The sequence below is a fragment of the Talpa europaea genome (assembly GCF_964194135.1).
Source record: "Talpa europaea genome assembly, chromosome: 1".
Lineage (NCBI taxonomy): Eukaryota > Metazoa > Chordata > Mammalia > Eulipotyphla > Talpidae > Talpa > Talpa europaea.
This window is the reverse complement of record NC_140073.1, coordinates 93916218-93933094: the sequence shown is the minus strand read 5'-3', so window position 1 is coordinate 93933094 and position 16877 is coordinate 93916218. Positions and strand designations below refer to the sequence as shown.

At 36.7% G+C, this 16877-nt stretch overlaps 1 protein-coding gene across 1 annotated transcript in view; it reads left to right on the top strand.

Moving 5' to 3' along the window:
• Window positions 1–16877, top strand: part of NEB (nebulin) — a gene marked incomplete at both ends in the record, with an annotated part of 193074 nt that overhangs the window by 54981 nt on the left and 121216 nt on the right. Inside the window, 13 exons of the mRNA XM_084236383.1 lie at window positions 1603–1914; window positions 2884–3090; window positions 4909–5013; window positions 6132–6239; window positions 7123–7434; window positions 7919–8125; window positions 8571–8675; window positions 8826–8933; window positions 9321–9632; window positions 10697–10903; window positions 13012–13116; window positions 14917–15024; window positions 16546–16857. Of these exons, the coding sequence (XP_084092509.1) occupies window positions 1603–1914; window positions 2884–3090; window positions 4909–5013; window positions 6132–6239; window positions 7123–7434; window positions 7919–8125; window positions 8571–8675; window positions 8826–8933; window positions 9321–9632; window positions 10697–10903; window positions 13012–13116; window positions 14917–15024; window positions 16546–16857 (2508 nt within the window). The remainder of the gene's footprint in view (window positions 1–1602; window positions 1915–2883; window positions 3091–4908; window positions 5014–6131; window positions 6240–7122; window positions 7435–7918; window positions 8126–8570; window positions 8676–8825; window positions 8934–9320; window positions 9633–10696; window positions 10904–13011; window positions 13117–14916; window positions 15025–16545; window positions 16858–16877) is intronic.

Here is a 16877-nt window from a genome sequence, read left to right as displayed (position 1 = left end):
CAATATGTGAATTAATGACACTCAAATTCTATACAAAATATTGTTTAGAAAACCTGTCACTTTTTTAACATTTCTATAATTCTTTTCAAATCAACTCCACATGGTAGAGCTGTCATAATCTGACAGCTGCTTTTTCCCCAGATTTAGAGCCCAAATTACCTTCACTAGTACATTTCCCTGACAGCTCACATTCATTTTCAGTGGGAACACCCTGAGTGACACTAACATGTTAAATTCAGATGACTACCTGCATTATAATTGTACTAAGAAGATTGGAAGTTTGCTATATTTATGAAATGTACAAATTTTATAAGCCAAATGGGTGAAAAGTTTACTTTCCTAGAATGTAATTTTGATTTAGGTATGTTATGGACCATTTCATCTATAATAGAAAATATGTACACTTATACTTCTTCCCATGATTGAAAAACAAAATTTCAAAAACACACATGTCCTATGGACTTCAATGTCACACATTATTTCAGGGGGCTAAGAACAATCCCCTGGGTTTGAGAAAGGTGATGAAACCACTTATGTGCACAGACCACATGGGAGGGAGAGGTGTAAGAATTCTCCAGCTTTCCTTGTTGGGATGGATGGTAGTGAAAATGTGTTCCTCAAACATTTGTCCATAACTCGAAACATATTTCCAGTTTAAGGTGAAAGTCTAAGATATGATTTTTTTGTGCCAGCTTTTTAAAACATGCCTAGAAATTACTTGATAATACTTTCTCCTGCCAAACCTTTGTTTATAAATCAGTGCTTAAATGGCAAGAGCAGAGTGTCTACAGAGTTTATGTGCATTTGAATTTTCTTGAATAACAACTGAAGTTTGACCTATTAAAGTGTAGCTTACTCTGCAGCCCATTGCTGGCCCTGCAGAGCTTTGAGTTGGGCTTTTCCTGGGAAAGCCCACAGCAAGCAGTTCCTTCCCTTATCTTAGGTCTTTGTAGCATCCCCTAAGCTCTTCCAGCAGTGAGTTTTGAAGAGTAGTTACTGAGAAAGTGTCAAGGGAAGGCCCAATTCCCTGCCTATGCAGCACTTAAATTGATGCTACCTAGAAAGAGGAGGGTTTTTGTTTTAGCCTATTAGGTAAACTTGAGACAACAGCACAGTACTGTTTTCCAGCCCCACCCCAAGAAGATATGTAGGTCAGTTTTGTGTTGGGTGCTTCAGAATTTCTTCTGCACTTGTTATGTATGAGGCCAATGGGAGCAGAAAATGGAAAATTTTCTCAAGAATTTCTAATATTCCATAATGTGAAATAACATACTGGATTTTGAAAATTCACATCCCTGGAAAATCAAGAGACATCCTTCTCATATTTGGAATGTGTTATATTTATATTGTGTGAAAATTCAGTTGTCTTTAAAATTCTATGTGCCAATCATCTACAGGAAAACAAAGTCATTCTATATTTATAATCCAGAAGAATATGAAGTAAATATTTTCATTCTGAATTTTCAAGGGTGGAGGGTTGTGGTTTGCATTCCTTGTAAAATCTTCCAGAAAGTCACAATGTTCTAAATGTGTGTGAATATAATTGCTGTACTTAATGTTATCAATGCTTAGGACTTTGTTAACCAAATTCTGCCTCCACAGTATAAATACAAGGAAGCTCATGAGAAGTCAAAGGGAAAGCATGTGGGGTTCAGAAGCCTCCAAGATGATCCCAAGCTGGTCCATTATATGAATGTAGCAAAGCTACAGTCTGACCGTGAATATAAGAAGAACTACGAGAACACTAAAACTAGTTACCATACACCTGGGGACATGGTTAGCATTACAGCTGCAAAGATGGCCCAGGATGTTGCCACCAATGTCAACTACAAACAGCCAATACATCACTATACCTACCTACCTGATGCCTTGAGTCTTGAGCATACCAGGAATGTGAACCAAATTCAGAGTGATGTAAGTATGCAAAACCTAACTCAGAGATTTTGTACATAGGGTTGGTCATTTCTCTCTACTTCAGTTGCCTTCACAATATACAAGGTATTTGAAAAATTCACTTTAAAATAAATGATTGTTACTGAGGGCTAACAAAGGCATGGTAGACAAGTTGTGTTTTGCTGGTTTCTTGTGCTCCTATTTTAATTGCTGACATTGTCTTTATTAACTTCTGTATCAAAAATAACACTATATTCCACTAAATATATAAGCCACCTTGATTCCCAGCAAGAGGAAATGGCAGGTCCCTGATGGGCCTGGTTCAGTGTTGATAACTATATTGAAAAATAGGAGCATTCTCTATTTTTTTCTGAATTTAAGAGTTGTTTTTTTTCTACCCAAGATTACACTCTCATCTATGTAAATCTATGTAATGAGTCATCTAAAATGAACCAGGGAGGCTGTGTGTGATTGCAGCATGATTCATGGAGAGCTGCATGGGGAAAGTGCTTAATATTCAAGACATTTCTTTCTGCAGGAGCCAGATTTCTGTGGGAATCATCTTCTGTAAAGGGAGGAAATGGTGTTTACTTATTGTCACTCAATGAAAATATACCCCTCTCCCCAAAGGAGATCAGGAATAGCTTAGGTGAACAGTATGGGTGAAATTCAAAGTTGTGGCATTGTCAGTGAAATAAAAAAGGGAAAATCCAATTTATTTTCAAAAGAGACTTTTTTTAAGCAGTACCCATGGAAATATGTGACCTAGATTTCCCTCTGTGTTGTATAATGCATTCTAACAACAGAAGTGCTTTTATTTATTGTCAAGAACTGGGTAATAAGTTCTGTGCAGACTTACCCAAACACTGTTACAGACAAGAGCTGTTGACAAGTCTGCTATTCATTTCCCCTGGATGGAACTATAGCTTTCAGGAAACTCCTTTGAGAATATGCTTGGATATCTGCTCATGTGAGATTACTCTTTTACAGAATGTATATAAAGATGAGTATAACAGCTTCTTCAAGGGCATTGGATGGATTCCTATTGGTTCTTTGGAGGTTGAGAAGGTTAAGAAAGCAGGTGATGCACTAAATGAGAAGAAGTATCGACAGCACCCAGATACCATCAAATTCACAAGTGTGCCTGATTCCATGGGCATGGTTTTGGCTCAGCAGAACACAAAGCAGCTAAGTGATGTAAGTGGTTTCTCTTCAAAAGGTTTTCTTCATGAATAACCCCTGTGACCAAGTTATCCTACTGTTCTTAAGTTAATGCATAAGGGTGAAGCTATGTTAGCAAATCAACTTCTTTCAGAGGAATGATATTCAATAGAAAATTTTCACTTCTGAAGCAACTTGGAACTTCAACATAAGGATTATATGGGAGGGAGAACAAGGATTTTCCAAATTTGCTTCATATCTCAAATACAGTCTGTGCTATTCATAAGTAGACCTCTACCTGTTATATATAGGAAATAAATTACTATTATCATCTGTGACTTTATATGAAATGAAAACCAAGCTGTTTGCTGCTCTGAGTTAACATTTTGCATAGGAAAAAGCATAATGACCTAATCCCCTTGCATAACAGCTCTATGTTCTGAGAGGCAATAGAGAGAGAGGCCTCTGAGGAAAGGGTAAGCAATTTACTTTCAGAGTCATCCACAGTCTCATTTCTGAGCTGAGGTCTATCTAGGCCCTGATTTTTGGTCAGAAGCTAATTATAATGCCCAGTGCTTCATCTCCTTTGGTAACTTCTGGGTTCTGTTAAAATACCTTCACAAGAAAGAGAGCAGTAACTCAAAAGTAACTTCTCAAAAGAGAAGATTTTTGTGTTTTAGGTCCAGATATTAGAGGATGGGGGGAATGCTTTGCATGGCTCAGGTTTAGGGATTTTTTTTGGATTTTATTTCTCAGGCCAGTCCCTGCTTCCACATTACTATAGATACTTTGAGATTAATTTCATTTTAATGCTAATAAATGGTGTAGATTCTTCCAATTTCAATTGCACAGAGCAAATTGTTATTTCTCATAGTGTTTTTCCAGTTAACTAGGAAAACTGTACACTCACGAATTAAAATTAAGTCTTCCATATCACTATAAACGCCACCTACATCTACCTAGTTACTCAAGCCAAAACCCTGGGAGAAAACTGAGACCCTGTACAACTCCCCACTTCTAATGCAAGGGCTGAGTGAGTCACTGAACTTTCTCTCAGCCACCCTGTTGCAGCATTTCCCTCTTTCAGCTGCCCCAAGCCTTCACTCCTCATCCACATCTCCTATATGGACAACTGTACAACCAATTGTGGACTCCTGGTGGGGGGATACATCCGACAACTGGAGACACCACCTTAAAATGAATCAAATCACATTCTTCATAATTCAAACTTCTTAGTAACTTCTTCATTAAAAAAATGAAATCTAAACTTGTTAACTTGGCTGAAAAGGCCCTGGATTTTGTGACTCTCTTCCCACTCATCTATCTCTAGGTTCCCTTCCTCCTACCCCCCAGTCCCTCAAGTGTCTATGCCCTTTCCAGATTCATGGCCCTGAATGCCCTTCTATCTGGACCCCTTCCCTTTCTTCAGGTTTGGACATAAATACAACTTCCTTAGAGAGCTTCTGCTGACCACCTTGTTTCTCCTCTACAGTTATTCTACTTATAACATGCCACAAATTCTAGCCATGTCTTATAGTTTATGTGCTTATTTTCTCTTCTACTGGACTATAAGCTCTAAGAAAACAGGTTTGCCTTTTTCATCATTTTAAATGCAGAACTTACCACCCTACCTGGTCCTCAGTGCTGTCCAATAAATATTGGTAGAATGAGAAAAAGAATATATATACTAATACTACCTCTGTGTGATAGTGTGGACATTTGCCTTGTAATTGGAAAAAAACCCACAAGTATAGCACTTTTTACGAAGGAGTTTACAAACAAAGAGTGTGTGCTTGGTAAAACGTACATTATGACAACTAACAACATTTGCATGCTGCCTCCTTCTGTTTTTAGTTGAACTACAAGGTGGAGGGAGAGAAACTGAAGCACAAGTACACTATGGACCCTGAATTGCCTCAGTTTATTCAAGCCAAGGTCAATGCCCTCAATATGAGTGATGTGAGTATTCTATCTCTTCTGTCTAGTTCTGCCTAACTCTTGTACTGAGAACTTTAAACAGGCAGACTGAGTGAGACCTGTGAGTGTCCAGATTGGACCTCATCATAGAACATGAGACTAGAGGCTACCTGAAGTTTTACTTAATGCAGACTTGTATGTACTATGACTCATTAGTGGGTTGTAAAATCAGTTTAGTATCCTATAGTTCATTAAAAAAAAGGAACAAAATTGGATGACAAAAATGAAAAATAGTCATGCATAGGCTTGTAGTAAAGCTAAATATTGCTGTGTATGATTTTATTTCAATTATTTGTTAGAGCTTCTAAAAAATTTACTGTATTTTTCTTTAGATGCTTAATTATCTTTTCTCTGGCAGGATAGATATCTAATTGATGGTGATATTTACATTCATCATTATTAATTATTTCCTTTTTCTATTTTGCTAAAATTTAATTTAAAAACATAATCAAACCTGTACAAAACTGTTCATTTCTGGAAAAATACATTGGTCATTCTCGCAAATATTTTAGGCTCTCTTTTATCTCCAAATGAACATTTTTGATGCCTATTTTTATATTTTTGGTTTCTATTATTTTAAAAGTAATATTTAAACTTAAAATTAATAAAATTTTTGTGGTACTACATTTTATATTTATATTTCAGCATCTACAATTTTTTGCAATGTTTCATTAAAAATATGAAAAAGAAGTCTTATATGCCTATTACAGAAAAGTTGGAAAATATAAAAAATATGAAAAAAATTAAAATCTTCTGTTACCTCACATTCAGTATTATCTTTCCATTATTTTGTTATGAAAACATATTTCACAAATGATTGAGGTCATACTATGTCTTAGTTTACAGATGGTTTTTAAATGAATCTGATAGACGCATAAAAGATGAACCAATAGCCCTTTCATGGAACTAATTCCATAAATTCTCTTAATATATGTGTGTGTGTGTGTGTATGTGTAAATATCATAAAGATGAACCTATAGCACTTTTATGGAACTAATTACATAAATTCTCCATATATATGTTCTGTAAAAAAGAATTTGGCATGCTATTTCATTCTTTTAATTATGTCAAATAATAAAGTAATCTTTCCTTTTTTAAAGGCTCATTATAAAGCAGACTGGAAGAAAACTCTTGCTAAGGGCTATGATTTGAGAACAGATGCCATTCCAATTGTTGCCGCAAAAAGTTCAAGGAATATTGCTAGCGATGTAAGTTTCATTTAAAAGTAGTAAACAATCTTGCTGTATATTTTAAAAATCCTTACATAATATATGAAGCTACATGAGAAACATTAGAAAGTAAATGAAAAAATGATCTAGTGAAAATATTCTTTAATATCCTGTAAATGTTTTATGTTGCTTAACTCAAAAATCTTTAAAAAATCAATAAATTGTTACAAAGAAGAAAAAAATTTAAATTGAAATATTTGGAATTCTCATTAGCATCATTGTTATGAATTTGAACACTGCTTTTTATTTGGATTTTATCAAGATAAAAGTTAAGTATTTTAAAAGAATATAATTTTTTAATTATATGATTTCCACAAAGAAGGTATCTGGTGAAATATGGAAAATTAGGGTGAATTGTAGGTCAAGTAGTAGAATTTAATTAACTACTTTTTATAAATTGTTGTATATTCCATATGGTTTGATATAAAACCTAGTCACTCATTTGTACACTAATTCATTTGTCATTAGTATACTAATTTAAATGAGGGCTTAGCTGAAATTTACTTGTGATTATACAAATACTTTATAATTCAAATTGAGAATGGAAACAAGATAAAAAAAGATACACTAACTCCTTAATACATTTTTAGGAACTTTTATTCATATTCAAAGAATCTACTTATGAGTGATCTAGAGACCAAACTGCATATTATTCTAATCTTAATTATCCCAGGCAGACCTCAAAACCATACATTAGAAATATTTTGCTAGATGTTTATTTCAAAAACTGAAAAACTTAGACATTACCTAGATCCACATTGAATTTGCCTTTTATTTAATTGGTCATATAAATTTAACTTAACTTTAGTATTTTCTGCACTCTATCCTATCAAACTTCTGTTTGCCCATCTTTTTCATATAGTTTAAGTACAAGGAGGCCCATGAGAAAGCCAAAGGCAAGCATATTGGATTTCTCAGTCTTCAGGATGATCCTAAACTGGTTCACTACATGAATGTAGCCAAAATACAGTCTGATCGTGAGTATAAGAAGGGCTATGAAGCCAGCAAGACCAGGTATCACACACCCTTGGATATGTTCAGTGTGACAGCAGCAAAGAAATCTCAGGAAGTTGCTACCAACGCCAACTACAAACAACCCTTCCACAACTATACTCTCCTGCCTGATGCCTTGAACATGGAACACTCTAGGAATGCGATGCAGATTCAAAGTGATGTATGTAACTCAAAATTATTTATTCCTAGCCAGTGGGAGGGAGAACAAGAACTAGACCATTCCATTTACTTCATCTTAAACCCGACTGACCTCAGTAAATTAGGGATCCCCTTCAGAACAATGTGTAACTCACACACACACATAAACTTTGCATGTTAGACCTAATATGTGATGTATTTTGGAAAAACTAAGAGGTTCAAATGGGTGCTCTATAATATCCCTTCTAGTGCAAAACTCTGTTAGCTTTTTCCTAAGAAAAGTTAATTTTTTAAAGAAAATGTTGGGTCAGAGTTTCCTGCTCTAAATTACCATGACTGTAGTAACTTTTTAGAATTAATTTTTCCAAAAGATGGTAGGGAGTAAATACCAGGTTATTCTTTTCCCAGTCCTTTTTTCCTCCTTTGGGTCATTAGTAAATCATCTACCCTAAGCAACTCCTGCCCTGATTCTTTCTGAAAGAAAAATCTCCTTTTTCATTCTAAAGAACTTATATAAGTCGGACTTCACCAACTGGATGAAAGGGATCGGCTGGGTGCCAATAGAGTCACTGGAGGTGAAGAAGGCAAAGAAAGCTGGAGAGATTTTCAGTGAGAAGAAGTATCGCCAGCACCCGGAGAAGCTGAAATTCACATACTCCATGGACACAATGGAGCAGGCACTTAACAAAAGTAACAAACTGAATATGGATAAGGTAAGGACTCATCTGCTGGCCTCAGTAAGTTAACCCTCTTAGTGCTCATGCCATTGAACCTGCAGTGATCCTCATCAGCATATTATTCTTTCTCATGGTTGTGGTGTTGGTGGTGGGAAGTCACAGTCTGTAACTTTCATTGTATCTAGAGAGCCCTCGCTTACACTGGCCTTCAGGGTGTCTCTCAATACCATGCTAAGGATGCAGCAAAGCTGCAAAAATCTATGTGGTCTAAGGTCAGGGCAAGATGTTATTTGTTGTTTCAGTGAAGAGGCCTCCTTTTGATGATTTTTTTTTCTAGTGTGTCCAGTTTTATCAGCCCATCTTCTTGCTATTTCATCCATTTTCTGATGTCGGATTTAACATCTTATACCGTGGTTATGTGACTCTTCTTGTAGCGCTATCTCAAATATGTGAAATCATGTGTCTGTCCTTCTCATTGTAGAGGCTTTACACTGAAAAATGGAACAAAGACAAGACTACCATTCATGTCATGCCTGATACTCCGGACATTGTACTCTCCAAAATAAACCAGATCACTATGAGTGATGTAAGTAGAGTTACAACAAAAATAGAAGTGGGAGAGGTTGAAGGGAACTAATATTTGATTATCTGTCTTCTACACACCAACTATTCTGACTACATGATCCCCACTCTAATGCAAATAACAAATGCTGGTGTCTTCTTGTATCCTATTTAGAAACTGTACAAAGCTGGCTGGGAAGAAGAAAAGAAGAAAGGATATGACCTGAGGACTGATGCCATCCCAATACAGGCTGCAAAAGCCTCTAGAGACATTGCCAGTGATGTGAGTACTTCCATGGGTTTTCCTTAGGATGAGCAAATAAAAGTGAAGAAGCCAAATATGTGTCAGAAGCCAAGGAGGTCAGCTCCATCCAGTGTTGGTGGGACCATTGTCTTATGGACACACAAGATACCTTCCTTTACCCTCGAATCATTGTTCAATATTTAATGTGAAAGTGACTGGGTCTCGTTAAAAGAAGTTGCTTTTAGAGTGTTCGAATCATTTGTAAACAAGTCTAAGCAATCATAGGTATGCCCTAAGACCCATGGTCAGGCTTTTAGCTGTATTTGAAGATGCAAGATGAGGAATCATGCCTGCAGCTTTTTCTGCTGGATAGAGAGCTCTTTTTTCTTCACTGTCCTCATTACCATGCTGTCTTTTCTTCCACAGTACAAATACAAGCTAGGCTATGAAAAAGCCAGAGGAAAACATATTGGCTTCCGGAGCCTGGAGGACGACCCCAAGTTGGTGCACTTCATGCAGGTGGCCAAGATGCAGTCAGACCGGGAATATAAGAAGGCATACGAGCAATCCAAGACATCCTTCCATACACCAGTGGACATGCTAAGTGTGGTGGCAGCCAAGAAGTCTCAAGAAGTGGCCACCAATGCCAACTATAGGAATGTGATTCATAGCTACAACATGCTTCCTGATGCCATGGGCTTCGAACTGGCCAAAAATATGATGCAGATTCAAAGTGATGTATGTAACAGCCACAGCCTTTGTTGAACATTTATTCTGGATAGTAAAGAAATCATGAATAATCTTAAATGACAAAAATCCTGAAAGAAATTCATTTGTAATTTTCCTGAAAAGGCATCAATTGTAGAAACAAAAATCTTATTTTTACTGTTATTGCTATGAGCATTGTAAATGCTGGAGCCAGCAATAGCAAATGAAATTTGGTTTCAGAAAGAATGTGTTAAAGGAAATGTGTCTAGCAAAGAGAGTTAAAAGCTCCTGATAAATAAGAGGGAAAGTGGAGATAAATTGGTAGTGACCCATTCCAACAAGTTTTCACTCCACTACTTTTAAATTTCTAATTGCCTATTTTGTTGATGAAATAATGAGGAAGTGATGGTTGAGGCTGCTCTTAGAGTGAATGTGAAGAAGACATAGAAAGTAGGGAGCCAAGTATCCAGCTGTAGAAGCCATTTGATGGCTGGAGAAAGTGAATTTACATTATAACCCCAAGGCAGGCTACACCAAGTTTACATATTTATACAGGCTGAGATATTAATTGCCTATGGGTACATAAATGTCCAAATGAAAGGAACCACATTATAGTTGTAGAAGAAAATGTGAGTTGAAAGAGTAAAAATGAAATTAGCACAAAGTACCAGTGAGATTTCTGGCATACCTGAGGAACTTGAACAGTAGTTGGTGGTCAGAGGCTTACAGTGCAAGAGATAAATGTGGTCCCCATAAGTTATCTATTAGCCAAGAGAACTTGGGATTTTCTATAAGAAAAGCCAGCATAGTCACTTTTCTCAAGATAATAATCACGTGGTAAATTAATCTACTTGGTTTCTTAACCCTTATACTTTTAGAAGATATTATGAAAGACAAATCATGAAGATATTACTATTACTGCTCATTTTTAATTCCTCATGTAAGGAAATGTTAAAATGATAGGTTAGGGATAAAAAATATTTAAGGTTCAAATTATTGTTGGTTGAAAATTGAAATGGAAATTATGAAATACCCTCTTTATGTCCTGGGGGTTTTTGGATTCTTCTCATCCTTGAATTTTTCTTCTTTTGCAGAATCAGTACAAAGCTGACTATGCTGACTTCATGAAGGGCATTGGATGGCTCCCCCTGGGCTCCTTAGAGGCTGAGAAAAACAAGAAAGCTATGGACATTATCAGTGAAAAGAAGTACCGCCAACACCCAGACACTTTGAAGTATTCCACTTTGATGGATTCAATGAACATGGTTTTGGCCCAGAATAATGCCAAAATTATGAATGAAGTAAGTGGTTCAATCATGTAATGCTTCATATGAATCACAAAGAATCCTGGCATAACCTGTAGGTTTTGCTAAATAGTTTTAGGGCATCATAATTAGTGCTTATTCCGTCTCGGAAATGAGCCTTGTAATTAATGATAGAAATTAATCCTAGTTAGTAGCTCCCCTCCCCACCCCCAAATATTCAATGAAACACTCTACCCAACAAACATAACAAAATAAATCCAGACTCTTTCTTATAGTGCAAATCTTAGAAAAAAGAGTCTTGTTTGTCTAAGTGGAGTTTGAGTATAGGTTCATGACCCTGAATCATAAGATTGTTTGCCTGATAACAACTGGGTGCTGCAGCCCATCCCTGCTTCTCAGCTGCTTTAATGGGATCAGAGAAGACTCCTAGATTATGTAGCTATAGCCACATTCTGATCCAGGACCTTCTCTGGGCAATCATGAGAGCAATTATTTTCTCTCAGTAGTTCCTCGATCATTAATTATTCCAGCTTTTAGAAAAGCTGTACTGTATTTTTATATTTATTAATCATAAGTGATATCAGGTCCAAAGAGCACATAAACCTTTAATATCTATTTATAAAATACAAATAATAAAATATCTTCATGATCAAGTTGAAGACATTCCTTCTACTCCCATCCCCTAGCCCATTGCAGAGTTGAGGAAAGTGTGGCTCAGAGAGGCAAGATATCTCTTCTAGAGTCACACAGCAGGCCAATGACTAGGTCTGGACTAGAACTAGCACTCTGATGACTTGCTGTTGCTCTTTCCACTAGAAATTGTGCTGTCCACCATAACCAGTAGCCACATGTGGTGATTTAAATTTATTACAATTTCGCATATTATCTATGGTTGCTTTTGCACTATAATAGACTTGAGTACCCAATAACATACATCCTATAACCCACAAAGTCTAAAATATTTACTACTTGCCCTTTACAAGAAAAGTTTACCAACCTTTGGTCTAGAAGAATGCTTTAGAAGTTTTGCTTTTGTTTTCTAATTAAACTTGCTTAAAACAAGGCAATAGCATTTTTTAACCTATAGATTTGTGAGATTAAACAATTGTGTTACATATTAGTATTGGAAAGTTAATGTAAACTTCTAATCAATATTTTGTTAATATTTGTTAATATTAAAAATCCAGGTGCCTGATGCCTTACAGAAACACTTGTATATGTACAAAGATATATATATACATATACACAATAATGTTTTTTGCACTTTAGGATCATAAAAAGTAGATGTTAAGATAGAATTTGGAGTGCAGGGCATTTTTTTAAGGTATCAATACCTATGGGAGGAGGATTGGGCAGAAGGAGGAGTCCAACTGTGATAGAGGCCTCACAAACCCTTGGCCAGTCCCTCAGAGGGCTCTTGAATGCATAGGACCAGATAGATTCATCCTGCATTGAGTAAGAATGGCCAGGTCTTTATACGCCCCCTGTGGTCACCAGAGAAAGGTGTGGTCCTGAGCGCAGCACATATCACTCAAGCAGGTGGTAACTGGAGGTTGTCTGCTAAAGTTGAGGCAACAAGTCTTCCTTAAATGGGTGTCTGGGTGGCACATTTCCAGGTCTACCACAAAGATCATAGCCCCATTTCTTGTAGTTATAAAAAAAAAAAGACAAAACAGCAGATAAAGTCAACAGAAAACTAGTTAAATCAATCAGGTTATACCTCCCTGTGAAATACTATGCAGCTCATTAAATTAATGCAAATTATTTTAACAAGGTAAAAAGATGTCTACCTATATTATTAAGTAAAAAAGCAGTTTGTAAAACATTATGTATCATTTGATCTCATTTCTATTTAAGAGGACTATATGTGGACTGTAATATGCATAGAAAATTCTAGGATAGAGATATTATCTATAGGTTGTAAAATAGGAGGCTAGGAAATTTTATCTTCCATCCTATATTTTCTCCATTGTACTCTTTGAATGAGCACCATATCCATGTTAAAATTTTTAAAAGAAAATCTAACTAATACAAATACATAAAATATTAATATTTATGTATACTAATATATATGCTGAGTGAGCTCCTTTTAAGATTTTCAATACTAACTTCCACGGTTTTCATCTTTTTTTCTTACTCTCTAGCAACTCTATAAACAAGCATGGGAAGCTGACAAGACCAAAGTCCATATCATGCCTGATATTCCCGAGATTATTTTGGCAAAAGCAAATGCAATTAATATGAGTGATGTAAGTATATTTCCTCAATTGTCATCTTTCTTTCTTGCCTATTTGAGCCAGTAAAAACAACTAAATAATGTATCTCAATTATAAGAGAGACTGTTTCTATAATAATTACAGGTATCCACAAAAAATAATTTTTCTAATCTTGCTTTGCTATGAATTGGAGTAGACCCTTCAGTGGGGCTTGGGCTGAGAGTCAGGAATTTGAAGGGTGGCTGGATTTTATTTTATTTTAAAGATTTATTTATTTATTTATACAAGAACCGGGGTCCAAGCCAGATGCATAGGAGGGTGAGAGGATTCACCAGAGACAGAGTGGGGAACAAAACAGGCAGACTGATGAAATACACTGCTGAGGGGAGCAGCGGGCAAGACAGGAAAGGTCTGCCATGCCATGTGGGACCCTCACCATCTGGCCGGGATTGAACTGGCGCTGCAGAGGCTGCGGACAGCTTCACAGTGCGGCGCTCAACCGCCTGCGCCACTAGGGGAGGCCCTGGATTTTATTTTAGAGGTAGTTCGTCCTTTTTAAACGAAGAGACTTGGCAGAAAGAGAAGGGCTTATGAGTCAAGAGAAGAGATAAAGTGAATTCCAGTATTTCATTTTTGGAGAATGAAAACTTCACTAAACCTTTGAGATGGCCCTAAAGAGGGTGTCTTAGGAAAAGTTAAATGGAAAGGGGAGATGAACATTTTGAAGAATTTGGGACAAGACTCAAAAATGTGCAACGCTTACTATTAGAAAATACATACGTATTTCATTTTACTTCCTTTCTTGTCCTCATTATAGTTGCTGGGAAATCCTTCAGTCCTGTCGGGATATTTTTGTTTTCTTTGTTTGAATTCCTCAGGGATTTGGGATTGATGATTTCTTTTCTTTTTGGATTGTAGAATCCACACAAATATATAAAACTAAAGTCTCAGTTGCAAAACAGTCAAGTTTTTTTTTTTTTAAAGATTTATTTTTAGTTTTTACAAGAACTGAGGTATAGGCCAGAGGCACGGGAGGGTGAGAGCATTCACCAGAGATGGACTGAGGAACGGAACAGGCAGGTGGACTGAAATACACTGTTGAGGGGAACAGCGGGTGAGACAGGAGAGGTCTGCCGTGCCATGTGGGATTCTCCCTGGCTGGCCGGGAATAGAACCCACAGAGGCTGTGGACAACTTCACAGTGCAGCACTCAACCCGCTGCACCACCAGGTAGGCCCTCAAGTTTTCTTTTAATGTAAGGCTGTGGCTACTTGGTCTTGGTAGTCTTCCTTTGACTCTTATTTGCTGAAATGTATCAACATGAATCTACTGGGATTTCACATTTTCTAAAAGTGTATTTACAACCCAATGGGGGCAAGTAACTTTTGCTTTCTTTGGCAGTTTCTTGAAGATATATTTGAGTTTGTAACAGGTTTATTTTAAACACAATCATATTGCTTATGAGAATATACAACCATTGAAGCACAAATGACACATTCTGCTGGAAGCCTTGTTGGTCGGTGTGGTGTAGGGACATGCCCCTGAGGTGTGAAGAGGTGTGATCCTGTGTCTCTGAACCACACACAGTGTTGTAAACTAACACTACCTCAATAATACATATGTTATTATGTACATATATGTTATGTATATATCATATGTATATTATTGTGTATATGTATATCCATACAAACACATATATTTCAAAGAAGAGGAATGTGGACAATGTGAAGGATTCAGAAAAAAAAAGGATGCTACAGTGCTAATTTACGCTTTTAAAATAAATTGAGGATTTCCTATATAGAGGAAGACTATTCCTTTTGCCTCTCTTTACAGAAAATCTACAAACTTTCTTTGGAGGAGTCCAGGAAGAAAGGCTATGATCTCAGAACTGATGCAATTCCTATCAAAGCTGCAAAGGCTTCAAGAGATATTGCAAGTGATGTAAGTCAGAAGGAAAGCAGTCACCTAGCCGGGGGTCTCTAATCTGCCCAAATGACAAGGGTTGATTCCTGGAAACACTGAGTGGACAAAAAAGTGGGGGCCAGGGAAGTGTGCCTGCTTGATACAATCTCATCCTGTTGTGTGATTGATTCTTATTTTTTGATTGATTCTTATTGATTCTTATTGATTCTTGCTTTCATATTTTCTCTGGTAGTTCTGGGGGGAAAAAAGCAGATTTCTGGACACATTGTGACCAAATTGATGTCAATTTTCTGACTCATGAGTGAATTGTCTTTGAACTCCATCACCAAGGTTATGGCCTGTCCAAATTCACAGCCCTTCTCCACATTTTCTTGGTGGAAAGTTTGTGTTGTTTTTACCTTTTATGATCTCTCTTCCTAACAGAATGTCTCATGAAGTGATATGCTAGGAATACTGATCTTTTGGGTTCATGACAACTGATTACTGAATAATCAGGAATTTTGGAAACAGTTGTTAAAGCATTCGTAACTTGACATCAGCCATATTTGGACTGTACACACCATAGAAATCGACAAACACTGCAGATTAACCCTTCCTCTATCCCCAGAGAGCTGATGTGCTAACACAACACTGCCATCACACATCACCTAAGTGAAAAGCAATGCTTTCATTTGGTTGTTTCCGCATGAAATTGATTCCTGCTGAGCCCTGAATGATCTGAGGGAAAGGACAGGAGCACAGTTCAGAGCACTTTCCTTGGCCACCCCAGTTATATTTTCTCTCTTCTGTCTCTGGTTTTCATCTTTCCTATGTGCCCATTGCTGTCCCATTTCAACATTTCCTAAAAACTTCACTTTGTTCTGCTGTTGTGCTGGAGTAACTTGACTCTCCTAACTCCAACCTACTAACTTGTACCCTCAAGACCACAAGAGGTAGACAGAATAAGAGGCTTTCCAGGTATCAGGATCTCCTTCCTATAGAGGGAAGCTAGATGATAAATAGTAAAAAAAAAAAAAAATCCAGTTTATACAAGTTTAGAGAGTCGTAAAAAAAAGGCGCTTTACAAATATAAAGGTGCTCTAAAATTATACATTATCTTATATGCCATAACCCAACCTGTTCTCAACAGTAAAGGACTGACTGATTTCTCAGGGCAGCATTAAACTGGTTAGAATATTCTTCTTTTTTTCCCCATTTGCTCTACTCTTTTTATGTACTATTAACACAACCATCTGTGGAAGTCGTGTTTTGTATCATTACAAGATTGGAATCTAATCCTTAGTGAGTTTAGCAAGTTGCTCACCTCTCTGGAGCTCAGATTTCATATCTATAAAACAGTGGGCAGTAATAACAACTTTCCTGTCTATGTCATATGTACAATTGTGACTATCAATTTACAAAGATAAAAGTGAAAATGTGTTTTGTGAACTGTAGAACTATGTACTAGTATCACTTTTTATGAAATATAAAGTACTGACACTTGAATAATTGCTTGTCAAAGGAATTTTGACTGAATAAATATTTAAATTTTCTTTGCAGTATAAATATAAAATCGATTATGAAAAACAAAGGGGGAAAATGGTTGGTTTCCGCAGTCTCGAGGATGATCCCAAATTAGTCCATTCCATGCAAGTGGCCAAGATGCAATCTGATCGGGAGTACAAGAGAAACTATGAGAATACGAAGACCAGCTACCACACCCCTGCAGACATGCTCAGTGTCACTGCCGCCAAGGATGCTCAAGCCAACATTACCAACACAAACTATAAGCACCTGATCCACAAGTATATCCTCCTTCCAGATGCCATGAATATTGAGCTGACTAGGAATATGAATCACATACAAAGTGATGTAAGCTTCTCCTCTTTCTG